Genomic DNA, 26,603 nt, shown 5'->3' with positions numbered 1-26,603 from the left:
TAGCAGCGGTTTTTCCATCTCACTCCTGTAGGGTATGAGCACTGAACGTCTTGCTTTTGGGGGGGCTACTATGGTTTTCTAGCAACTTTTGCTAAATGTCATAGACCCTCTAAGAGGAGACCAACAATTCACAAATCCCAAAGGTATTCTTTTGGGTCTGCAAGGAATAACAACACTATATTTACTTTTGATAATTACTCATATCATCAAAAGTGAGTCCCCTCTTTTCCTGCCTCTTTGGTTCAATGAAACAAGAAACCCAAGTGGCTAGTAACAACATTAGCTCCTAGTTCCATGAAGCTATTCTTGTGACCCCCCCAGGTGAGTGCCTCTCATGAGAAGACAGACCTCTAAGTCAAAAGCACCTAAAGTGGGACCAGAAAGATGGCTCAGTGCTTAAAGAATGTGCCTCACAAGCCTGCTGGCCTGAGTTCAATCCCTGGAAGCCATATAAAGGTGGAAGGAGAGAACCAACTCCACAAGGTTGGCCTCTGTCCTCCACATACATGCACACACAGCACAAAGCTGCAAAAATAAGAAGCAGAAATAGCATTATTATCCCACTGTCCGATATCATTGTGAGAGGATACTTCTACTTCCCTTCAATAATCCCCAGGTCCTTATGAGAATGCTAATTAAAAGCCACCATCATTGATTGCTGATTTAAGTGATGTCCCCACTGTAAAGTAAGTCATGGCATCAATTTCCCCAACTCTACACACCTTTTATACTGACTGAGTCATAAAGGTTATTCACCAGAAGATTCTGGCAGACAATAGAATAGGAAATACCCCAGATCTGTCTCCTCACCTAGCAACAAATGCATTCGAAGACTTTGTCTCAGCAACCTGACACATCTTCCTGAGGAAGAAGGCTTAGCCATCACACTGCTGATGATCTCACTTATTTCCACTCTTTTCCCAGTAGCTGGACCCACCCTGCAACCCCCAGTCTCACAGTAATGGTCATACATATTCCTTTGAAGTTTAGCAATGAACAGCTTGCAGTTGCCAGAGTGGGCAGAAAGCCCTACTCTCCAAGTATTAGGGCTCTGTCCTGTGACCCCTGACTGCTACTTCTGATGATGAAGCACAGAGGGGAGCTCACCCACTGCTGCCCAGGCACCTCTCTGCCCCACACACAGTTTCAAGATCCTCCCTATTCAGCTGGAGAAAGTTCAAGACTGATAGTGTTGCTTCATCCCCCTCAATTGTCTTTTCCCCTTTGGGGAAGCCAAACAAAGTCTAGAACATCCAAAAACAACTGCGATTGTGGGAGAAATTAGAAACTCACCATAAATATCTAGAGAAAGGTGCAGGGTCAGAAAAGATCTGAGAAGACCTTACTCTCATACCCAAGAATGACCCTTGCCATGGAGACAGCCTATGAAAATTATAAAAACAAACCAATCCCATCAAACCTTGATGAGAAAAGAGCCTAGCCTTTAGGACTATCACTTTAGCAGATCCCAACTTCAGTTTTCCACTAAAAAATCCCAAGCTGAGAACATGTGGGCTGTCAAAAAGAAACACTAAATATCTCTCAGGAAAATCTGAAAGATCTAGCAAAAATTTCAACAGTGGTAAGATGCCAAAAGAACTAACAAGACAAGAAGAAAGTCAAGAAAATGGCATACAAGCAAGATATAAATAATAGTGAAGACAGAGAACCTGAAAAGAAAACAAAAATTCTACACTTAAAAGTTATTGAAGTGAAAAGGTCATCCGAGGAATTCAAAGGCAGATTTGAACAGACAGAAGAAAGAATTGGTAGCCTTAAAGGTAGGACAATTAAATTGATCAAGTCTGAGAAATGAAAGGATTGACCTGAAGAGGGACCTGAAGATACTGTCAGGCAAATCAGTCTGTGTTCTATGGAAGCCCTGAAAGAGGAAGCAGGGCAAGCTGGGCAAGGAAGGGAGAGCCAGGAGAAGGGAAGCCGGGCAGCCAGGGCGGGGGAGGACAACGAAGGGAGGGAGATTATTCGAAGAAATAAGACCGTAAACTGCCCAAGTTTATGTGAATATAAACATCTGTGAAGCTCAGTGAACTTCATGCACACACTACAATGAGTGCCAAAGATCAAGAGAAATTTGAAATCAATAGAAGGAAAATGACTCCTGACATGTGAGGGAGTCTCAGTAAGATGATCAGCAGATTCTCAGCAACTTTGGCAGCCAGAAGGCAGAAGTCTGACATATTCAGAATGCAAAAAGAAAAACTGCCAACCAAGAGCCCCATGACCAGCAAAGCTGCCCTTCTAGGGGCTAGAGAGATGGCTGAGTGCATGCTACTCTTTTTAAGATTTATTTATTTATCATGTATACAGTGCATGCCAGAAGAGGGCACCAGATCACATTACAGATGGTTGTGAGCCACCATGTGGTTGCTGGAAATTGAATTTAGAACCTCTGGAAGAGCAGTCAGTGCTCTTAACCCCTGAGCCATCTCCCCAGTCTGCATGCTATTCTTATAGAGGACCCAACTCTGATTCCTAACAGCCATGCCCAACAACAGCCTGTTGGACTCCAGCTCCAGGGAATGAATACTTTCTGGCCCCTGTAGGTACCTGCATTCACATGTACATGAACACACACACACACACACACACACACACACACACACACACACACACACACACACACACAGTCTTTCTGTGGTAAGGGAGAAAGGAAGACATTTCAAGGTAAGCAAAAGTTAAATGAACTCATTACCTCTAGACCTGCTGTATAGGAAGTGTTAGGGGAGGGCGTGGCCTGAGACTGGGCTGTAAGAACCCTAGACAATAACCCGAAGCTGTGAGCAGAAACAAGGATTGCATTTAGGTCAACACGCAGTCAACACACTTTATTGTAATAACATTGCAGTTCCAGCTGTAGAACAATGTGGGCAGAGGAGGCAAATCTGTGTCCCAAACTGTGTAGAATCACTTCAAATAGGACCAAACACTCCTATTTGAAAGAAGGGATGTATTGCAGACAGTCTGTCACTACTGAGTTGCCTGAACTCCTGGTTGCCTTTGCGACACAGCAGTGACCTCTGCTGTTGGCAGATGCACAGTGAGGGGAAGTGCATAGCCTTCAACCCCGCTGTGTGACAGTCACAGAACTAGGTCACCTTGTCCATCTGATCACCAGGACCTCTCTGTAGCATATACACCCACAGAGGACAGAAATAGCCTTCTAGCCTTCATCTATTCTGAAAGTCCATTCAGAGATCACGCCAAATCACCCGTTAGCAGGTTTTCATTCTTTTTTCTTTTCCTTTCTCTTCTCTTCTTTTTCTTTTGTCTTCCTTTCTTCTTCTTTTTTAATAAGCTTTTATTATCCACCCACTGCCTGGGAAAGATCTGTACTTGACTCTCTCTTCAAGCAAGCAAATGGACAGCCAGGTGCATTTCTCTACGCTTTGCTGCTGTGTAGAGCCACACCATGACAGCTCATTTTTCATTATGTTAGCATATCATACAAAGTGTTTTTTTAGTACAGTGGAGGCTTTTTCCCAGGCTAGCTGGTGCTAAGGCTTTAGCTGTGATGGAGAAACATTGGTGCAGCTGGAATAGGCACCACGGGAATCTAACCATATGTTCCAGACTTTCTGGAACATATGACCTTAAAATAATGCTTTCCCCAGATACGAACTGCAAGATCTCACTCATACATGGAATCTAACATAGTTGGCCCCAGCTGGGAATTGAGCTCTGTTGGTAAAGTGAATACCTAGCAATGCCCAAAGGCCTGAGTTCAGCCCCTGGCACTGCATAAACTAGGTGTGCTGGGTGGCACACACCTGTGTTGCCAGCACTTGGAACGTGGAGCCAAGAGAATTGGAAATCCAAGACTACACTGTAAATCTGAGGCCTGCCTGGGAAACAAGAGATCCTATTTCAAAAGGGAGGCAGGGAATGGCTCAGAGGGTAGAAGTCAGAATGTGTCTGTGTGTCCCCCTATAACTCTTAACACTGGGGCAGGGATAGAGTCCGATGGGCCTCCAAGGGCTCAGTGGCCCGCTAGCCTTCCCACAACAGTGACCTCCAGGTTCAGTGAGAGACCCTGTCTCAAAAAAAGTGGAGAGTGATAAAGACCCCTGACATTGACCTCTGCCCCCCCACACAGATGAACCAGGTTGCATAGACATGTGCATATATTCACCACATTGCCCCCCACATACATCGAATTTTTAAAAGTTTATCTCATAGAAGTTGAGAGTAGAATAAAATAGAGGCTGAGGAAAGTTGGGAGAGGAGAATGAGGAGAGGTAAATTAACAAGTATTAAGCTATGGGTATATCGGAGAACTGAGTTCTCATGTTCTGTTGCCCACTAGGATAAGTTAACTGTAACAAGTTTGTGCCCTGTAGTTTAAAAAAAAACTAGAAGAAAAGATTTGAAATATTTTTATCATACAATGGTATGTGTTTGAGAAAATAGATGTGTGTTTGCTGATTCAAACATGATACAGTGTATATATTATCAAAGCATTGCACAGTGCTCCATAAATGCATGCATTTTTAAATGTGCCCATTATTTTAAAAAGCACACTTCTGTCACTAGATGAGTCCATTCTGTCAGACATCTGGTTCATGATGAATGGCTCACGTCATGTGGCCATTTTGTGTCTTGTGTGTAGCTCAGTCTTTGCCAACACACAGTAGTAAGCCAAAAACTGATTTTCAAAAGGAAAATAATGATCAGAACAAGGGCAATATTTTTGCTCTTAATGGTTTCCACTATTTCTACCTACAAAGGGTTCTATTTATAACATAACCTTGTCATTCACCACCCAAACCAGGACATTTGAGTAAGAATAAAAGAACAGTTATTCTTTGAGAAAACAGAGAAATGCAAACTTCCCTTGAAACGCAGGAAACGTGGCACACCTGTCTGTGTGATACATCTGTTGTTATGGACCTTTAGCACCTGGGTGGGCTTGCTGAGTGACAGTCCAGCAGAAAAGCAGCTCACACTGCAGTCTCAACCTTGTCTTGAAAACTGGTACCTTGAGGATAATTAGCCAGTGGGTCTAAATGGCACATGCCCTTCGCTTGTAGTTTCTGGAGCCCAAAGGGACCAAGGAAGGTTTGTGGGTTTGTTTGGTTTTTTTCTTAGCAGGTGGTACAAAGTACAGGAGATACAGCCCAACATGTTACAGATAACTGAATACCAAGGAAATTAAGCAAGGTGACGGTCCCTAGAATTCTTGTGTGCTTTAACTCTAGCCTGTGACACACGTGAGCCTTATTAAACCATTGTGGGGGGGGCGTAGAGTGGGGGATGGTGACTTTGTTATCACCACGTCTGGTCAGCATGATGTGTTCTGTGGGACATAAAAATAATGAAACTCCTTGTGGATTGATTATGATAGGGCTTGAAGTCCGTGTGGTCCTGAAGGAAGAGGACACAGGTATACTGCTGTCCTTGTCAGATTAAGACTATTTCTGGATGTCCTATTGACTGAGAAAGAGAAGGATCCTCCATTTTCAGGTTCTCAGATAGATTCCAAGTGCCACAAGCTCTGTTGATTTACCACAGAAAGATTCCACATCTGCCACTGTGGCTGGAGTTGGAGTCACCAGGGTGTTAAGATCACATAATCTACAGTCACTCTTCAAGACCTTCCATCTGCACAAGACAGATGAACAAACAACACGCTTCCATGCTGGCAGTGCTCTCTCTGCAGTGACCTCAGGATGACAATGGAGTTTTCAGTTTACTGTTAGGGAAGAAAAGTTCTAGAGCTTCAAGGTGTCAGTTTCCATAGTTACAGCCCACCAATTTGTTGTTGAGTAAACAAGCGTGGGTTAGTGTGTCTGTCACTTGGTTAGTGTGTCTAATTCAAACTGAGGGGAAACTACAAGTAGGCTGAATTTCTAGTCTTCCTCTGACCTCCACAATCCCCACACTGAATGGCAGCTCCCTGTGCCTTTCACACCCTCAGAGGCTCACACCAGTGAGCAGATATTGTCTGATGGTTTGTACACGTCTAGTTGAACACTGTGCAGTGCTACTTGCCGAAATGTGGGAAGTGTTCTGTGCGGGTGTTGCTCAGTGTGATAACTACAGTCATTAGCAGGTGCTCGGAATTAACTGATATGAGGCAAGAACTTGCTTTTCTATTTCATTTAAGCCCAATTCTGTCTAGTTTAAATGCAAATACAGAACCAAATGAGATGACCCAACTCTCCCTGGGAACAACTAACATCACTTTTTTTTTTCTTGTCAGACCAAGAGTCTGTGGTTATCTACAGTGTAGATTTTACATGGACCATTCCAAGCCTTCTTAATTCAATTACAGTAACTGAAATGATTTCTAATGCACACTGCCTCCTAGGGGTTAGTCCATCATTGCCCTAACCTTTACCTGTAGGCATTTTTTTAGGCTTCCATTCTGTGGCACACCATGGACCTAAGGTTTGGGACCCTCCACTGGCACTATCAACAGACTGTCCAGTCACTTCCTAACCTGCCTGTCACTCCTGTACTAGGCAGACAATCCTGGGGAAAGCAGTCTTCCAGTCACCTCCTAAAACTCAGCCCCATAATTCCTCACAGCTTACTAGTTTGAGGGTACTTTAGATTATATATATATATATGAGAGAGAGAGAGAGAGAGAGAGAGAGAGAGAGAGAGCCTGGATTTTCTTTTCTGCCCAGGGAAGTTAGCCCACATTACTTGTCTACAACACCATAAACTTTCTATTTATTTGCCCAGAGCACTCACTATGGCTATTTTCTGATTATTCTGATGCCACAGGTTTGAGGTACAGCTTTGCAAACTCAACATCCCGGTTCACTCCAAGTCAGTTTTCCTGCTTGTGGGGTGAGAAGGGGCTTTGACTGGCCCACACCTTCCTGAGGGTGGACATCCCTTTAGCATATCAGATTCTCACTGGATGCCCTACTGTCAGCATGCTCTGGGTTTTGACTCTCCATACTGTCAAACCATAATTCAATTCCAATAGGATCAGCAAATGTCCTCCAGGCTGCCCAACCTCAGATTCAGTTTTCTCTTGGAGATTTAGGTTCAGTGCACTGCTTCCCCAGGGCCTTCAGATCTCTTGCACACTTAAAATGATGCACTTTTTTTTGCACATAATTCATCACTCTAGGTGTTTTCCATGGGAAGTCTTGTTATATAAAGCAAGTGCTTCCTCCTGGGTTAGTGTCCACCCAAAAGAAACAATGTAAGAGAAATATAGATGGAAATGTCTGTCCTCCCTGGTCCCACAGCCGTTTAGACCCAAATAAACACATAGAGGCTTATGTTAATTATAAACTATTTGGCCAATGACTCAGGCTTCTTATTGACTAGCTCTCTCTTAATATCAACCCATTTCTATTAAACTATGTGTTGCCACAAGGCTGCGGCTTACCTGTAATGCTTCAGCATGTTACTCCTTTGGCAACTACATGGTGTCTCCCTCACAGCTCCTCTCTCCTTCCTCTTCCCAGAATTCTTCTAGTCTGGCAGCCCTGCCCATACTTCCTCCCTGACTACATCCTGCCTGTCCATTGGCTGAAACAGCTTTATTCATCAACCAATAAGAGAAACATATATTCACAGCATACAGAAGAACATTTCCCATCAGAGAAAGAAGGCTCATTTTGGTCCACACTTTCAGAGGCTATATCTATGGTCACCATACTGTGTACCTTGTTTCTGGCTGTGGCCAGGCCAACTGTCTTAGAGTGTGTCTTAGGGTACATGCAGCAGTTAGGAAGCAAAGAGAGAGAACATGAGAGGGGACCAGGGACAAGTTATACCCTACTTTTAGTAGTGGCCTGTCCTTTGCAACAAGGTTTCACATCCTGGAGTTTCCATAACCGCTCCATAATGCTATCATCTGGCACTAAGCATTTAGAACATAGTCATGGGGTGTGGGACCGGGGAGTCCAAATAGAAATTCATTGCCTGACATGTAAGAGCTGCAGAGTAAATGTGCTCCTGCTGCAACAGGGGATCAGTTGAAATCATTGTGCTTTCAGAGATGCGGGCTCTTGTCATAAAGTAAAAGAAATCACCTCTACCGTCTGACCAGAGGATCTGGGCTCGGCACCAGAAGTCAAGGACAAGCACAGTAGGCGCTCTTCCTGAGTTAGAGCTCTGGGCTCCCTATGCTTAGGCCCAGGCATCTGCTAAAAAGCATGCATTCCTGTGGCTGAACCCAACCACCAGTTGTGTACTTAGCATCTAAAAGGCATTTACCTACCCTATTTTAAAAGATAGTGAGCCATTTTCCCAGGCAAAGGACAATACAAATGACATTTCTAGCATGAAGAGCTGGGAGCTTCAGCTTCTCCATCCCTGGTAAACTGCCACTTCAGAGATTTCATCTAGTGACACTTGGGAAGTGCTCTTGCAGGAGAGCTACAGCTGCGGCTGGCTTTTCCTGCTAGGTCCCATGACACCCCCACCCCAGCTTCATTTATAATTGTGGGGTTCTTTGGATTGATTTATTAAGAGTGCACATGCCCTAGCTCATGTGTGGAGAGCAACTTGTGGAAGTTGGCTCTCTCCTACTTTGTGGGTTCCAGGAATCAAACTCAGGCAGTCAGGACTTGGTGGCAGGAGCATTAACCTGCTGAGCCATCTCACTGGCCCCTGTTCCTCTTTTAAGACATCTATTTTATAGACAAAAAGAATCCCTGTTTTCTCTAGGGCAGACTCAGAAGGCAGGGTAGTGTTACTGTCAGAACCATGTCACTGTGACAGTGCTTATGAAGACTTGACTCTCTCTGGGGTAGAATAAAGAGCTGCTGTGTGCCTCTCTGGGTATTCGGTCAAGTAGAGACTCAAATTCATTGAGTGCAAGTTGTCTTTCTAGGAACAGAAAGGCCCCTCTACGGCTGGTGTCCTTTCTAAAGCTAATCTGCCCTGCCCCTGCTTGAGTCAGAGCATGGTGATCATCTGTAGGTGTCTGTTCTTCAGTAAGCCCAAAAGAGGACTTCATTATAGACACCCAGGAATCTCACAACTGTATCTTAGAGATAGACCGAACCTATGTAAAGATTGTAGGTCCAAGGGCTGAAGAACATCCCAGAATTCACTCTGTACCCACTCCTCTCCATGACTCTCCCCATGTACCCTCACAGATGGACTGTGAGTGTCTCTGGACCCCACGGTAGGAAACCGCTGCCCAGAGCCATAGAGCCAGAGTTGATTTCTCCCCGTATTGCTTTCCTTTTTCATGAGGTTAAGATCACGACAGAATTCCTCTCATTCTTTATTAATCCACTTAACCATTGCCTTTCCTGAGGCCCCCCACTTACTAATTGTGGGCAGGGTCTCATGCCTCCTCCGTGAGAATGGAAATGCCTTGAGAGGAGGAGAGTGTCCTCTTTCTCCTGGTACCTGGCAACATAAATACCTGCTAAGGAAATTCCTGATGAATCCCTCCCCAGATCCACCCATGAAACATGCCTGGCTTAAGGTATATGTGTATGTCCCAGTATCTTCATTTTCCATTAGTTCTCAGATTTTTGTACAGTACTTTTGGACCTTATTCACCCCTTCTTCAAGCTCCTCCCAGACCCACGCCAACTTTGTACCTATTTTTGAATTCACCTACCTCTGCCAAGCTCTGTCTAGACTAGGCAGCCATGGCTTCTTCATCTCCTCATCCTCTAATCCAGATGTGACCACATGAAGAGGCAGTGGTGGGAAAGGTCTGGGCTTGGGAATCTGGAAGGACTAAGCTCTAGTTTGAGCTCTGCCACTCCGTAGCTATGAGACTTTGGGCAAGTTGCTGAGCAGCCTGATTGAAAAGCAGGTGGACAGTACCTCTCCCACTGATATCCTCAAAGACTGCCTGAAGAGCCTATTGCCGTGCAGGAATGAAGTAGGCTTTGGAGAAATGCTGCCCTCTTGCCAGTATGCTTATAGCTCATGCATGGAACATGTGTTTGTGTGTGTCACGGGTGTTTCTAGTTTGTGTGGGTGAGATGGAATGTGCAGGGAGGGAAGAAAGTGTTCTGAGTCATCTATCTGCTCATGTGTCTTTAGAGCAACCTAGGCCTCATCCACCTGAAAACATGAGGTCACATTAACAGTCACACCTAAAATGCCACCACTTCCTGCCCACCTGTATACATCAGAACCTCCTAAGTCCCACTCTCAGGTGTTTTGAAAATTCTTCAAGGAAACCTTAATGGCACGGCCATGGTCCAAGCCAAGAGCATATCATTCCCATGGTTACCAATCCTCAGGGTGGGCAACAAAGGATACTCAGCAATCTGCCTTTGGCCAGAATTGTACAGTGTACCTTCTGAAGCATTATCTCTACAATCTGGTTGTGCTTCATTCACCCTGGTGTTTACCATTAGCACAGCTAGTGACCCTACTACCCTAGCCCAGCATCAATGAAACTTTCTCCGTGCAATGGCCTGTGTGGACAAGCAGGATCTGGGGGAGGGGTCAGCAGGTGGGGATTATTCCTGCTGTTCATCTCTACATGAACCTCTTGTAGACACTGGGAAAGTTTTGAAGCTAGTTAATCCTCCTGGTCAGCTCCCTGTCCTCCCCTTCTTCCTGGGAATAGAAGCTCTCAATCTCTACCTTCGCTCAGTACCCAAGATGTCTGCGCCCACAGGGAGGCATCCGTGACACCACTGACAAACAAGAAGTACATCCTGAGGTTCCCAGCACTGGAGACCCTGATGCTGGATGACAACAAACTATCCAATCCCAGTTGCTTTGCCAGCCTGGCTGGGCTCAGGAGGTAATGCCATAGCGCCCCCCCCCCCCGCCCCCTGCACCATCCCTGATCCAGTGGGGCTCACACCCTGAGTGCTGCATTCAGGCTCCACAGCCTGGGGTGAAGTTCCTCCTCCACCAGTATCTCTGCTGCATGGCCTTGGGCAAGGTAGTTCTCTCTCTGAGCTTAGCTTGGCAGAGAAATGCAACATCAGTAAGGTTATTTCTGGTAATGTGTAGGACTAGCCATTACCAAAGGGTGGAACCCTTGACCCTGAAAAAGAAGACAGGAAACCCCCACACCCCCACAAAAAAAGAACACAGGGAACTTTAGCTGCCAAGTTCTACATATTTGACAAAGATCTTTAGAATATTTCAATTCAGTTACTATTTGCCAAATACTACTTTGTGCCCAGCTATTTACATATTGTCTTATTTAGTCTTCATGGAACCTTAAAGATTAGTAAACTTATTACCATTAGCAGTAAGGCCATTGAGCCCCCCAGAGAAGGTAAGTCCCCCTGCATCTCAAAGTTATACAACAGGTGTCCATGTCCAAGCCTAATCCAGGTGTGTGCCCCAGCTTGCTCAGTAGCTAACACCCCAGAGGTAACATCACTGCTGTGATTCTGAATTTACTTTCCTTGATTGAAGACTGAAGAAATTGAGCCTGGATCAAAACAAGATTTTCCGGATCCCGTACCTACAACAGGTTCAGCTCCGTGATGGATCGGGGGACTGGGTTACAGAGGGGCCGAATCCCCAGAAAGAGCTACAGCCCCAGACGTGGATATTTGAGACCCCAGATGAGCAACCAAATTATACTGTACTGCCCATGAAGAAGGACGTTGACCGCACAGGTGAGCCATGCCCTTTGCCCTCGATGCTTGCTCCATCAGGAAGTAGGCTTTGGGAGCTGTTTCTGGGAGTTCTTGTATTCTAAATGAACTGCTTAGACTCCCTAACCAGTTCTGTTAGGTGAGATGCCTTCCAGCTCCAAATAAAGTGGGTATTTTTGTAAATCCTATATATTAAGAAACTCAGAAGTCAGGAAAGCCTGTGGCATATCCATGTCCTCAAGGGCTCCAGGCCTTTCCATCCTTCTAGTTTGCCTGCTTGTCCTGTTAAGCTGGTTCCTACTAGGTTCTCAGGATGGCTCAACAGTTTCAAGAGTCACATCCACATGGCATCCTCCCGACACAGAAAGGAAAGACGTGTTACCATGTTGTAAAACCAAGCGGGGTAATAGAGGAGCACATGTCTGGGTTGGGCATACATTGTTCCAGTCCCACTGAGCTAGTAATGTTACTATGCATCTGCCACCTGTCTGTTGAATGTTCAATTGGGGGAAATAACTAAGAGCAGGTGAAGAACAGAGCTCTTGTGCAGAGCTTGACGTTTTAGATTCATCCCTTACCCATCACTCCCATCACAATCCAGAACCTTCCCAGTATCCCAGTGGGACCTTCGCAATATGTACCTCCTCCAAGAGTAACCACTTTGTCTGTTTTGGAGCTCATGTCCAGAGCTGTACAGCATAGACTATGTGCCCAGTTTCTTCCACTCAGCGTATGTCACTGGGTCCATTAATGTCACTGTATATGTCTTTCCCCCTGCTCTTATTCACTCCATGTATACCACAAGCAAAGGAGCCCCTTCTCTGTGGTCAAAGCCCTTCTCACTGCAGCCACCTCCTTGACATTGCCTTATAGACTGGCTGTTGGCTGCATAAGCCTTTCCCAGTCCCTGCTAGACTGCCACCTAGAGAACTGTTCAATGTGAGTGTTGTTCTCCTACTCCTACTGCTTATTTTCCTGTGACCTTTCTCATCGTATCACAAACATGAGGGAAGGGCCCAGGCACCAGTGCAGGAGAGTGCTGCCTGCCCAGGATGCAATCCTGCAGGTGCTCTGCCTCCGTCCCTCGGTTAAACTCAGCTATTGATTGGCTCCTCTCAGTCCAGCAGCCCCCAGGATGAACTCTTTCCACAGCCTCTTCCCTACATCAGCTGTTCTCAGCTCCTCAGATGGGATGTCTCTTCTATACTTTTATAAGACAGCTGGTCAGCGTTCTGCTCCACACAGGCTCCCCAACAACATCCAGCTAAAAAGAGCTTGCATGTTGCAAAGTTAGGATGAAGGTCCGTGTGACTGAACACTGAGTGAGCTTCAGAAGGGCAGCGTGAGCTGAGGTGGGATATGATGGGAGAAGTAGACAGGGGACCGACCAGGGACTGGAACCTGTGTGGGACGCAGTAGAGCACACAGTGGGGAAGATGCCCATCCCTGACCCCTCTGAGGTCAGTATTCTCACAACCTTTCCTCTGTTTGTTGTTTCAGAGGTTGTGTTCTCATCTTACCCTGGATTTTCAACCTCAGAGGTAGGAAGAACTGCTACTTCACATTTGTTTGTACCATTTGATTTTGTCAACAGAGAAGACTGGTTTTTGTCTCAGGGCAGAGCGCACTAACCAAGCTCACAGAGAGGGATACATGTAGACTAAATACTGATGCATCCATTTGCAACAAGATGTGCATCTCCACACCTATCCAACCCATATCCCTGAAACATAAGCCACCTCCTCATAGATATGACTGTGTGAGCAACTGTATCAGTTCACTACAGCTGCACAACAGAACCAGCAACCACTGACTGATTTCAGTTCAGTTGATTACTTCCCAAAGTGACTGGAGCTAGCAAGGTGGTTCTGCTGGTTTTTCAGGCCAGCTGGGAGCAACACTTCAAAGGATATGGTGTGTGCCCTGGCCTCTCTACAACATCTTTTCATCCTGGTCTTAACAACAGAGCAGTATCAGGTCTCAAGAGAGCAAGCACTCGAGGAAGAAATGTGAAATTCAAACGTGCCACATTAATTCGAGGGACAGGATGACATTAGAACACAGTGCTGACACTAACCAGCCCAGAGGTTAAGGCCCAGTCTGGGGATATAGTTCCTCAGAAAACTGCCCTCATGTCAGGTACCAGTCATGAAGGAGAGAGGAGACAGTAAGCTCTCCACACAGTGACCAACTAGCTATAAATTTGGGAGTCCCCACAGCCCCCCCTGAGGTTCAATAATTTTCTTTAACTCAGAGAACTTGAGAAAGTGTCATGCTCAAATAACTGCAGTAGTAATATAAACGACAAAAAATTGAGGCTAGCAAAATGAGAAGACTCATAAGGTGAGATCTGCAGGGTCCTACCTGCAAAACTTCTGCACCCTCCTCATGGAACCTGGATTCCCACCCTCCCAACATGTTCATGTACTTACCAATCAGGGAGCTCTCCTGAGCCTCCATGTGCAGCTTTTGTAGAGGGTCTTCTTAGATGCCTGTTTGAGCTCAGAGTCCCACCCTTCAACTGGGTCTGACTAGCACCCCCACCCATCCCAGACAGCCCATCACATAGGAAATTCCCGGGGCTTTAGAAGCTCAATGCCAGGAGTCTGAGGCAGAAACCTCATAAATTCCTCACCATAAGGCAGCCAGTCTAGTTTTAGGAGTGTAGAAACAGCAGCTGCTCATTTAAGTGGGGGCAGTATCAAGGGTCACATTGCAAAAGGACACTCATACTGGTTGGAAGGGCCTGTGGCTAGGGATGTACATTGGAAATCAGTGACAGTTGGCAGGATTTTCTGTGCCTACAGCTCAGGACCTGAGAACCTGGAAAGTGGATTGGTGGTTGAGATGCTCATGGAAAACTCTCTGTAAAAGTCAGATGCATGTCCCTCTCAGAGAGTGCCAGTCATGCCCTCAGCTCAGTGTACACTGGCTTGATTCTCTGGGTTTTCCTGGTCTGTGCAGTGCTCTGACTTGCCCCTTTCTGCTTATCCAGTCTTACCCAATTCTGACCGTGGAAGGTCCTAACAGGAAAGACTCTGGCCACCTACTTCCTCAAAAGTTCAGGGAGAAAAGGTGGTGGTCAAGAAAGAAAATTATTATGCAGTTGTGACCACAGTGAGAAGAAACAGGGTGATCTGTGGCTAACCCTTGTCTTTGGAGTACTGATAAGAACCCAGGCTATATAGGAAAAGGACAAGATTGTGTGGTAGGGCCCTAAGTATCCATAGTCAATTAGTCTTGGTCTGGTCTCCATGTGGCTCATCATGTCAGATCTGGTTCTGGAGGTCCTGTGGTCTCTCAGGAAATTATTGCTTGGTAAGGGAGGGGGGTTTCAGTCATGAGATGACTGTTCCCACTCAAGGATCAGCCTCCACTCTTTTATGGGATAGTTGCTTCTCCCTCTGTTCCCATGGTGGGGGTGATCTGCTTGCAGACTGTGTCTAGAATCTTGAAAATGTCTTAATTACTCTTATCTCTGTGTCTTCTGCCTTGAAGGATGATGGGAGAGGTCAGGTAAGTTTAGGGCTAATTCATCCTCTGTGGCCTGTTTTTATATGGACTCCCTTAAATGTATATGTATGGACTTGAGCAGGGACAGGACCCAAAGTTGAGAGTTGCACAGGAGATAGCTGTAGGCCCCTAAGGAGTCAGAGGCAGCCCTTCAATCCCTGTCACAGGGAGTTGAAAAGTAGAGGACACTGCTGTCTGCTGTCATTCTACCCTGCTCTGCCAGATTGCAGGGGGTGACCTGGACCAGAGGAATCATGTAAGCTTCCAGAAAGTATCCTCATTTGTATTTTACCTCATGCTGGCCTGTCCCATTTGTGTGCCTCAAAAGGACACAAAATACTTGGCCCAAAGTAGTTGCTCCAAACATGCTCATCTATGGAACAAGGGACAGTAGAATGGTTGTATCAAGATCATACAGCAGTTAGTGGCACTTGGGACATTTGGCTCATCTTAGCTCAATACTACCCTAATCATGTCCTTTGACTCCATGTAATTCATGGGACATAAGTGTTTGGCGTGGTTAATCCATCAGTTCCATTTTCATGAGTGATCCTATATTGGCCCTGAGGCACTCTGGGCTGTAGGGGAGCCCAGGTACTTGATCTGGATGAACCATCCTATCATCAGGCTGAGCCTGGCTCAGGTTGGTCAGGACTTAGCTGTTGTTCCATCCTGAATGAGAACTGGGGGCTGAGGGTCTGGGTGCTGGGAGTTTCCCATTCAGTCCTCCCCTACCCCCCTCTTCTGGCCAAGGCGATTGATTGATCAATTGACTGATCGCCTTTATCAGTGAAAACACCTCTTCTACCTTCTGGGGAAATTTCAGCTGAGCTGCACAAAGGGGTGCCTCCCTCAGGGCTGGAGCTGGAAGATGAGCAGGAGCCTCTGGTGTCTGCAGCACTCCTGGAGTATTCTGGGTCTCCAGAGACTTAAAAGTAGAACTTTGAATACTAGAGAATTAGCTCCTGTGACCCTAGAGAATGTGAAGTCAGAATTCTGGCCTTTATGACCCCAGATGTCTCTTTGTTCAGACCCTCTTACAGAGGTCTTCTCATCATATCCAATAGTAAGAGCATTTGGCTGCTGCCAGCCTCAACTTTTTTTTTTGAATCATGTGACACTTTGACTTTTTTTTCCTTCTAAGACATCCAAGATATGTTCACTTCCTCCCATATTTGAGATTCTTCCTGTGAAGTCACTGAAAGCAAGGAACCAGACATTGGCCCCACCTTTCCCAGAGCTGAGATACCTTAGCCTGGCCTACAACAAGGTAACTGCTTTTGCTGTTTCTCCGGGGGCATGGGTGTGAGGAAGGAATGTGAACCATTCTGGCCTGAAGCCCAGCAGTTTCTCCCCTGCATACAAGTGTGTGGACCTGGTTCCCAAGGTATGGAAGCTTATTTGGCACTTGCCATGTAAAAACCTCCATGCTAGGCACTAGGAGTAGGGGGTGTGAGAAGAAAGACCTCCAGACAGGGCTGTAGCTCACTTGATAGAGTGCTTGCTCAACATGTGTGAAACCCAGGGTTCAATGCTTAGTATGGCATAAAGTAGGTGTGGTCCCTGTGATACCGCCATGTGGGAAGTAGTGGCAGGGCGATCGAGGTCAGCTGCCTGGTGAGTTTGAGGTTAGCCTGAGCAAGAGACACTGTGTAAAAGAAAAAGCCATGGTCTTTCAGAGCTTGTCTGCTGAGGGAGGTTGACACTGGACAGGCAGTCACAATGTAAGCATGTTTGGTGCTAGGAAGGAGTACACAGCACTGTCAAGTTAAGTGTATGATTCTGGGTCTGACCTAATGTTTGGTTAAGGAAAAGTGGTGTCTAAGCTTAGATCTGAATCATTGAGTTTCATCAGATGAAGGGGGGTTGGGGACCCAACAGATTGAACAGTCCATACATATGTGTCTGACCTCAGCTGTTTCTCTTATATCTAGCATCCAGATCTTGTTTGATTTTTCTGTAGCCCTTCAGTTGTTTATTTTTATTTTTATTTTTATTTTTATTTTTATTTTTATTTTTGGTACTGGAGAACAAACCCAAGCTCTCATGCACATGAAGCATGTGTTCACCTGCTGAGCTACACCCCAGCCCATGTTTTTCATTCAACTGAAGTATGATTTTTAATTTTTCCTGTGATTTTGGTCTTTGACTTGTGGGTTCCTTGGGCATCAGTTGGTTAATTTCCAAATCCTAGGGCTCTTCTGGGTACCTTAGATTTGTTGATTCCTAATTAATTCTCTTGCCAGTGAAACATGATTTGTGAGACTTCTTTCTTTTTAAAGTCTATTCAGACTCGTTTTGAGGTCCCCACTACAATTGATGATTGTTCCACACGCATTTAAAGCAACAGGTATCTGCAGTTGTGCAGAGTTGATGCTTTGATGAACATCAGCCAAGATACTGGCTCTATGTACTCTTGCTTATCAGTTACTGAGAACAGTGTTTTCAGGTAACTACTCATGCATCTGAGGAGATGACTCAGTAAGCTGCTTGCTACACATGAGGATCCAAGTTCAAATCCCCAGCACTCACTTAAAAGCCAGCTGTGGAAGCACATGCCTGTAACCCAGGTGCTGGAGAGGAGCAGCTGCAGGAGGATCCTAGGGCCTTTCTGGCCAGCCAGAACAAGTCCAGGTTCACAGAGTGACCCTATCTCAAAAACTAAGGTGGGGAGCAATAAAGGAAGACACCAGATGCCAACATTGTATTGGGCCTCCACACACATGCACAGGCAGGTGCATCCATACCTAAAAAAAGAAAAGTCCACTCGTGACCATGGTTTTGTTCTTTTCTGCCATTAGTTCTGTCATTTTGAAGTCTGTTAGCAGGGACAGCTGCATTTGGCACATGTCTACCTAACGTCCGGTCCCCTTTTAAATTGTGAATCACCTCCCTTTGCTTCTGACAATACTCCTTACATCACTGTCTTCATCTGATTCTAACATGGCTGTATGACCTTCAAACGCTCCCTCTTTGTGTGGTCTGTCTCTATGGCTCTGCCCTTGCACTTGCAGCCTGTGTCATCTATACTGAGGCACATCCTGCAGACCACAGAGAATGGGTGAGGGTGCTTCTCTGCTGTTCTCATCTGTAGCTGTCAGCCTTCCCCCAGGTCCCTGCATCTCTGGCTGATCTCCCATTAGCATTCCTGCCTCCCAGTAGACTGCTGTGGTTATTCCATTTATTTTTATGAGTGGGTCCCTACCCTCTGGCCCTCTTCACTCTATCTATGGGTGCTTAGGGCTGATGGAAAGGAGTGCTGCTGACGGAATGCTGGAGTGTGTGGGTTTGCCATGAGGAGGACCAGTTATATCCAAAGCTGGTGCTATGCCTACCCTCAAGGCTCCTTGACACAAGTGCTTCTGATCATCTGGCCACCAGTATCCTTGGTACTCTCATGTCCAGTGTGGATAAGAGAAAGATTTTTTAACTCGTAAAGAAGCAGCAACAGGCTGGAGAGATGGTTCAGGTGTTAAGAGCACCCACGTGGCAGCTCACAACCAACTGTAACTCCAGTTCCAGGGAGATCCAACCCCCTCTTCTGGCTGCTGAGGTCGCTGCACACATATGGTGCACAGACATACATGCAGGCAAAACACCCATACACATAAACTAATAAAACTATTTTAAAATGATGAAGCAGTGTGGTAGGATCTTAAGAAAGGAGGGCAAAGTGTTCTGGGCCCAAGTAGTCGATGATGCAGGGATTGCCTATTGTCCACCTCTCCCACGTCTGTCCTTCAGCCATCCTTGCTAGCCAGCATCTCCCACCTGGGTGGAGAGAACCGACTAACATGTCTCCTGCACACCCATCCTTACTGGCCAGCATCCCATCCTTGCTATCAAGTATCTCCCACCTGGGTGGAGCACTGACTAATATGTCTCCTGCACTTGTTCTAGATTGCAAAGGAGGATGCTGTCCTGCCAGCAGCTCTCTTCCCCTCTCTCTGTGAGCTTGTCTTCCACAACAACCCTCTGGTAGCACACACAAGAGGTATGGTGGCCACAGATCTGTCCCCCAACCCAGTGCTCAGTGTTAGCCCTAGAACCCCCACTCTCACCTTAGATGCTAAGTTAGACTTGCTGGTGGGGAATGGGAGTGGGGTGGAGTAAGGAGGGGAGGGAGGGCTCCTCTGCCCTGGAGAATGGAGCACAGCTGACATTGCTCAGCACCTGCTTTATACTTGCTTGCCCCCAGTGGGCGTGCACTGTTCAAGGTCACCCGGCTGGGAAAGCTGGGAATTTTGAATTCTCTGGCCCTTACTTTATTCTATATGCTGCACCCTGCTTGCAGAGCAGGGCTGTGTGGTCTCATTTCCATTTCTCTCTGGGGTTGGTACAGCTGTGGGGCTAGCTCTGCCAGCATCCTGAATGCACTTCTGTTGTCACATCCACCATCTTCTGGCCAAGACCTAACAACTGGAGGTCTGTTAGATTTCTGGGCCTGTTGTGACACCAGTGGGGTGCTAAGCCTTGCTGCACTTTGTCACCTTAGCTTCTGTGTATCACTTTCCTTGTTTACAGGATAGGAATAATATGTCACCTACTTCCTAGGGTTGAAAAGAAAAGTACGATTACATTAACACATACGAAGTAATTTGAACAGTGCTAAACACACAGTAAGCCCCAGGAGATACTAGCTAATCGTCATCATCTTTTCCTTCACAACACCAGGGATCCCACCACTGCTAAAGAGTTTCCTCCAGGAGCGCCTGGGTATCCGCTTAGTTAGAAGGAAACTGGTAAAAACTAAACATCATATGTTGATGCCTCGGAAAGAATCACGAAAGGTAAGCCTTCCAACAGGACCCTGGCCCCAGGAAAAGGGAGCCCATTTTAATGTGCAAACTGGCTCTGGCATGAACACCCCTCCCCAGACAAACCTGGAGCCTCTCTCTCCATTGGCTCCTATGCCTTCTTTCCTTGTCAGACACAGCTAGAAGCAGGGGTGATAAGACAAAGCGCCAAACAAGAGGAGAGAGTGTGAAGAGCCTTCCTAATTTTACAGAGAAACTAGGTCCAGAAAATGAGTGGTAGAAATCAGCCTTGAAGTTAGACCCATCACTGCCTATAGCTATCTGACCTTGGCAAGAGTTTTGATCTTTGAGAGGCTGGTGCCTTACTCTGGAGCCTCACAGAGCTGCTGAATGGGCTGGATGAAAGGAGACGTGACTCTACCCTGAAGAGCCCAAGCCCTTAGCCACACAAGGTCCCCGAGCAAGTTAGAGCTCCGGGTTGCCAGAACTAGATACACAGCCCCTGCCACAGGCAGGCAGGCTGAATTCCTGAACTCCCAGCGAGTTCTTAGACTCATCTCTGGGGACCATGAATTAGTGATTATCATCCTCTTGATCTAAAGGAATTTAAAAACAAAAAATCTGTGCAAAGCTCCTGTCTCCTAATGCAGACATTGCTGGTCCCCAAAGGTAGACACATCTGTCCCTTGCCATCTGCTCTGTGGCTGCCTCTGTCTAAACAAGCTCCTAAGCTCTCAAAGGAGCAGAACAGGGTTCAAAGCCAGAAATAGAAATTCCTAGGGTTTCTGTAGCCTGCTCTGAGGATCTACCACCTCCCTGCACACAGCGGGGGGGGGGGGGCTGTTAGTGAGCTGGATGCTGGGTACAGGTCTCTGTCTCTCATAGTGGTCCATGGCCAGCACCAACCACAGAGCACTTACACCTCTGCCCTCACTCTTCTCCTGAGAACAGGCTCAGAAAGTGAGCTCACCAGACACAAGTTAGTGTTGGGTTCAGGGTGCCCTGCCCCTCCTCCTGTTCAAGGTTCAGAGTAATTGAGGTCGTAATGAACACAGTACCAGCCTGTGAGAAACAAAGCACTAGAGTGCATCTAGGTGCACACACCACTTGACCTCAGAACATGGGTTAGGCCTGAAGCTAGCTGAGATAGCATTCTGTCTGCAGTGTGCTGAGAGATGGAGCTACACATGCAGTCAGTCAGTCCCAGAACTCCTCAACTCCCTAGGCAAAGGCTACAGGCCATGCTCAGGCATGGGCAGGGGGAGAAAGTGAAGTGAGAACACAAGAGGCAGAGAGACCAGCCTAGTACCAATGGCTAGGGGCGGGCCTCCAGTGAGGCAGGGATGCTGTCAATTCACCCTGTGGGAGACTGAGCTGGCTAGAGAACTTGTTTCTCCAGTTACTCTCCATCTCCCACCTAGAGGCAGATGGGGGGGGGAGATGCTGTCCCTCCCCATGCTGGCAAGGGTTCCTGGTATGCTAAAGCCCCACTGTATGCTGTCTTTCCCTTGTGACATGGATTTTGAAGAAGATCCACGCCCTTCAGGCTTCAATTCCAAACATGGACTCTACACATATCCAAAAGAAAAAAATTCTTAAAATGAAACTTATTTTAGAAAGGAGTGGTCCTTCCTACTCCTCGGGTGTTAGATCCGGGTACAGGCAGGACAGGCAAGGTGGGGAGGGGGTGTTAGTAGTCTGCCCTGTTCACAAGGAAGCAGCTTCCAGGGATTCAACTGTGTCTCGGCCCTCATGCTCCTAAGAACAGTGCTCAGGGTCTTTTCTACTCCACTAGTCAGTCTATAAAGTAGACAGGGCAGGCCAGCCCCTGATCCCCTGCTGCCAGGGAGACAGTGCAGGAAAGACAGTGACAGGCCCTGCCAGGTAAGTCATTCCACAGCTCCTGAGAAACTTGGCTCAGGAAAAGCAGGGCCACCCCATGCCCTATAGGAATCCTTGAGGAGTGTGAGAGGCACTCTGGTGGACCCTGAAGAGTGACACCAAAAGCAGAGTGAGGTCAGGATGCAGCTGAGGCCAAGGGCCAAGGACAAGGCATTTTACCTCTCTGCACCTGGGAAAGAGGCTCATTGTTCCTGGGTAATTTATAAAATTCACATGTTTACAGCAGCGCCCATAAGGAGGTCAGAGGACAACTTGTGGGAGCCAGTTTTCTCCTTCCAGACTGGCAGGAAGAGCCCTTCCCCCATTGGGCCACTGTGGTGGTATAGAGTGAAGTGGTGTCCTCTCTGTAGGGCACATGTGAAGGCCCTTGTGCCTCCCCAGACTGCACTCCCCACCATACAACCCCTCAGAGGCTGGCAGGGGACCAGGACTCACTCCTAACTAGAGAGCAAATCTAACCCAGCCTTCCTTTCATACAGGTGAAGACCCACATCCCAAAGGTGCCAAAGTATTCTCTGGTCCCCCATAACCTGGCCATGACCACAGACAAGCCCCCCTCAAGTCTTATGAGGGAGACAGAGCCAGGAGCTGAGGAGCGTCCCTCCACTGAAAAACCCCCTCATGAGGTACTGCTGGCCACAGAGGGCCCAGAAGGCCCTGCCCTAGCTCACCGGACCTTTGTGCCAATGCCTCCCATCTGCTCCGACTCCACCGTCCACAGTGAGCCGGTGTCCCACCCGAGCGGTACAGCTGACCTCTTGAGCCCAGATCACCCATCTGATGAAGACGCCAAGAGTACGGAGTCCATCTTTCTGACCCAGGTACCTGCCTCTACCCCTGGCTGCAGTGCCCACATGTTCCCGCACTGAGCTACCTGCACTGCTATAGACTGCTCAGGCCAGGCAGGGAAACCTGAGAGCCGTGCAGCTCTCAGGCACCCTCTGATCAGGGGCTACACAGGACACTAGTAGTCCTATGGCAAAACAGTATCTCAGATCTCATTAGAATGTGGTGCTGGCCAGTTTGCAGAGGTTTGTCACTACTCACGCCTTTGCTAAAAGTCACCTCACTTTTCATGCTGCCCTGGGTCCTGGGAACAAAGATGGCTCAGATACAGGTGCCACCTCAGAGGTGCTTAGGGTCTAATGGGAAAGCAGACAGGAGCAGAACTTGCCATCCATGCTAGGACTGGAGGAACCCAGGGGAAAGACCTGAGGAAGCATGCCTCTGTTCCAAACCAGAAGGGCAGGGAGAAGGGTCGAGTGAGCTGCACTTTACCAGGCCAAGGAGATGTTAACAAGGTGGAGATGCGGGGCTGAGAGAACAGGAAACGTGGTGCAGGAGGAGAAATTCGAATGGAAAGTTTAGGTGTGAGTGCAGCAGTGTGTAGAGCAGTGGTTCTCAACCAGTGAGTCATGACCTCTTTGGGGTTGAGCAACCCTTTCACAAGGGTCACCTAAGACCACCAGAAAACACAGATATTTACATTATAATCCATACAGCAGCAAACTTAGTTATGATGTAGCTACAAAAATAATTTTATCCTTGGGGGTCACCACAACATTAGGAACTGTATTAGGAAGGTTGAGAATCAGTGGCGTAGAGAAAGGAAATACAGATTGAACATCCCCAATCTGAATGCCTCAAATCCCAAATGCTCTGAATTCTGAAAATTTTTTATATGCCAGCATGTCCACAAGAGGAAAATTCTACATCATGAAATTCTGTTTCATGCATAAAATCACTTAAGATATATGAAATTACCTTAGGGCTATGTATATAAAAATATACATAAAACAAATTTAACATGTAGACTTGGGTCCCATGCCTTGTCATGTAAATATTTTAAAACATAAACATTCTTCCCCCGGGCATTTCATATAAGGACTGTTCAACCTAGAAGAGTTGGCAGGGTCCCCCCCCCCCCCAGGAACATCCCTACATGGAATAGGGCTTCCTGTATTGTGTAAAAACCATTCGGGTAGGCCTAACTGTTCCTGGCTACCTCAAAGGAAGAATAAAGGATACAAAACAAACACCCTCAGCATGGCATTCGAAGGTCTTCATCTGGGCCCTGTTTGGCACTCTAGTCACCTGTCACATTACTCTTTAGCATGCCATGCTATTCCTTGGCTGTGAAGCTGCATCCTTTGTCACAGCTGGCAGTTCAGCCCTTCCTCTGTCTGCTTTGTCTGGGAATAGCTCTCCTGTGACCCCAAGACTTGGCCAGATAAGGAATCACTTTCTATGGAGTTTTCTGGTTGGCCTTGGGCCGCCTCTGACATTGCCCAGGTTGGCCATGCCTTCTCCTGTTAGCACACATCACCTATTCTGTTGGCCTCCTCCGTTCCTTAGCTCTCCCTGTATCAGGCAGGGCCCAGCACTGCAGCCTGTGCACAGCCTATGCTGGGATTTGGCAGGAAACAAATGTGTTTTCTTCCTGGCACAGGTGAATGAGCTGCCATCCTCCACAGTCCACAGGGAAAAGTTAGAGGGGAAGGAGAATGAGCAAAAGAGACCATTAACTGCACCCAGAGAGGCAAAGAAGACTCGGAGGAAGCATTCTATGTCCAGCAAGTACGATGGCTATGAGGAGCTGCTCACAGCCAAGCCTGATCAGGCCTTTGTGGAACCAAAGGGTATGTCAGGGCCAGGGGCATCCCCTCAGCCTAGAGCCAAGGTTGGTGCTGCCCTCCATTTGAATGTCTGTCAGGGGGTTTCTTAGGGCATGACAGCATCACTGTCCTTTGCTGAACCTTCACTGCTCTGGAGTCATGGTTTTTTTCAGACTGGCTGGATTAGCCCAGTCGCCCTGGGTGGAAAATAGCTCACAAAGAGTTAATGACCAAACAAAGCCAGGTTTCTGAACTCTCACCAGCCTCTGTTAAGACCCAGGAAACCATCCCTAACCCTCTCCACCTGGTTTGGGGCAGCAAAGAATGCCCTCTCAGCTATATGATTCTGTTAACTCTGATATGCCAACAGTATCTGTGCCTCCAAAAGAGCCAGCTGGGAGCGGGTCTCCTGGGAGTCACCCTGTCATGTGACCCCTGAGTTTTAGGAATCACCGTGAGGCCCAGTCTTCCCACTTCGGCTCTGAACTCATGGGGCCATTTCACTTAATCAATGGTGAAGCATTAGGCACCGGGAGCAGATGATAGAGTCCTGGGAATGGCTTTCTTGGGCACAGAGAGGGTCAGGGATGACACTTGCTGCCTTCTCTGCTAGGCATCCAGAAGAACACACAGGCCCTACATCGCATGCTGAAGCAGCCACTCATCTGCCGTTCCAGCAAGCCCAGGCTGGACACTTTCCAGAAACCCTACATCCCCAAGGAGAAGCGGGTAAGCACTGCTGCCCAGCCATTGACTGTAATCCCAAATTCTGAGGTCTCTGCAGGTGCAGACCTTGGAACCCTGAGGCCCCGTTTCCCAGCACTCCCTACTGCCCCCTGCCTGTCACTATGAGTGCATGAAGTGATAGACCTTACCTTGTGCCAGGTTGGGCGGGTAACAATCCCACCCCCACGGAAGACCCGAGCGCAGCTGCTGGATGACATCCTCATTCGTATGCGAGACCCTCGGAACGTCACCGAAGCTCCGCTGAGTATGGTTCCCCTATCCCACCAGGGCTGGTGCCTAGCAGGGAGGGCTGGTGTGAAGCTAGAAGGGAGCATGGAAAGCAGGGAGGCCTGTGGGAAGCGGGAATTTCAGACGTCTGCTGCGTGCAGCGCAGGCAGGTAGGCAAGCAGGCAGGAGGCTCCCACTGTCACCGGGCACCATCGGGTTTTGAACTAAGGCATGACTACCCACTGTTAGGGCTGGACTGCTTCCACCCACCAATATACTCTGTGCATCTCTGGGCCAGGGGAACCGGGCGAGCCTGGTGCTGTCCCCTCTCGTCTCTGCAGGTAGTGTGTTGCAGCGGCGTGCACAGCAGCGCCTGGTGAACCAAAAGCAGTACCGGGAGGCCAAGCGGCTGCTCAAGGAGTTCCGCTCGCGGTACAAGAAGCTGGTGCGCAGCTCCCTGCGGACTGTGTTCACGGAAAGCCCGCCGCCCAGGCCGCCCACCCGCCGTGCGCTGAGCGCGAGCCAGCCAAAATTCGGCCGCTTCCTCGAGTTCATGGACGAGTTCTGTCAGGAGCCCACGGCCAGCGACTCCAAAGAGTAGAGCCGTGCACCGCCCTCCCCAGGGGCTCTGTGCCCTGGACTGTGCCCAGGCCTGAAGAGAGGGGGTTTGGGCTCCATGTCGCTCCGTGGTCAGCATGTGGAGCTCGGCAGGACCTCGCCTCCGCGCCCGGCCAGGCTGCACCTGGTGGCTGGCCCAGCAGCAATAAAGAGTGGTGCATAGAGCAATACAGTGGGTGCCAAACATTCTTCTTGGAAGCCAGGCCAGGGCCACAGTGGTGGTGTCACTAAGGAAAATTCTCCACTGATACTTGCATCCCAAGGGGGTTATAAGAAATCCATCTGAGTCACTCGTAACAGCTTCAATAAGTGCTGAGACAGGAGTAGCATATAAAGCTTAGAAGTTAAGTGGGCTGTAGCCAGCAAGAGGCAGTGTAGCAAAGCAGAGGGCAGGAGGAAGCTTTTTCCATGTGCCGATGAAAGAAGATGGAATGCCTCCTTTTGAGATAATGGCTGGTAGAAGAGGGGTGGGGGTTAGTTTCCCAAGGTCCCATAATCCAGGCCACAGGCTGAAGATAAGAACACAAACATCTGGGTTGAGCCAGCACCTAGGTCCATAGTAAAGGTTCACTGGCCACGGTAGACTGTGGCTGCTGCATTCTTGATGTGTGCCCAATAGGCAGTACCTGCCCCAGGAGCATCTGGAGAAGTCCACCAGGGTTATGCTATGTGGGACCTAAGACTTCTCCCCTGGGGTTGGCTGTTTCAGATTGGGG

The 26,603-nt window shown here is 47.8% G+C and overlaps 1 protein-coding gene across 1 annotated transcript in view; it reads left to right on the top strand.

The window, feature by feature from the left end:
- Xrra1 (X-ray radiation resistance associated 1) overlaps positions 1 to 26,047 on the top strand; it is a 70,966-nt gene extending 44,919 nt beyond the window's left edge. Inside the window, exons 9-19 of the mRNA XM_027407761.2 lie at positions 10,586 to 10,714; positions 11,344 to 11,549; positions 13,029 to 13,069; positions 16,186 to 16,311; positions 18,942 to 19,035; positions 19,716 to 19,831; positions 22,180 to 22,521; positions 24,150 to 24,339; positions 24,929 to 25,044; positions 25,201 to 25,306; positions 25,611 to 26,047. Of these exons, the coding sequence (XP_027263562.1) occupies positions 10,586 to 10,714; positions 11,344 to 11,549; positions 13,029 to 13,069; positions 16,186 to 16,311; positions 18,942 to 19,035; positions 19,716 to 19,831; positions 22,180 to 22,521; positions 24,150 to 24,339; positions 24,929 to 25,044; positions 25,201 to 25,306; positions 25,611 to 25,870 (1,726 nt within the window). The 3' untranslated portion in view covers positions 25,871 to 26,047. The remainder of the gene's footprint in view (positions 1 to 10,585; positions 10,715 to 11,343; positions 11,550 to 13,028; positions 13,070 to 16,185; positions 16,312 to 18,941; positions 19,036 to 19,715; positions 19,832 to 22,179; positions 22,522 to 24,149; positions 24,340 to 24,928; positions 25,045 to 25,200; positions 25,307 to 25,610) is intronic.
- The last annotated feature ends 556 nt before the right edge of the window (positions 26,048 to 26,603 follow it).

This window comes from Cricetulus griseus, chromosome 3 (assembly GCF_003668045.3).
Source record: "Cricetulus griseus strain 17A/GY chromosome 3, alternate assembly CriGri-PICRH-1.0, whole genome shotgun sequence".
Lineage (NCBI taxonomy): Eukaryota > Metazoa > Chordata > Mammalia > Rodentia > Cricetidae > Cricetulus > Cricetulus griseus.
The sequence above is the reverse complement of the archived record's forward strand: the minus strand, read 5'-3'. Positions and strand labels throughout refer to the sequence as shown.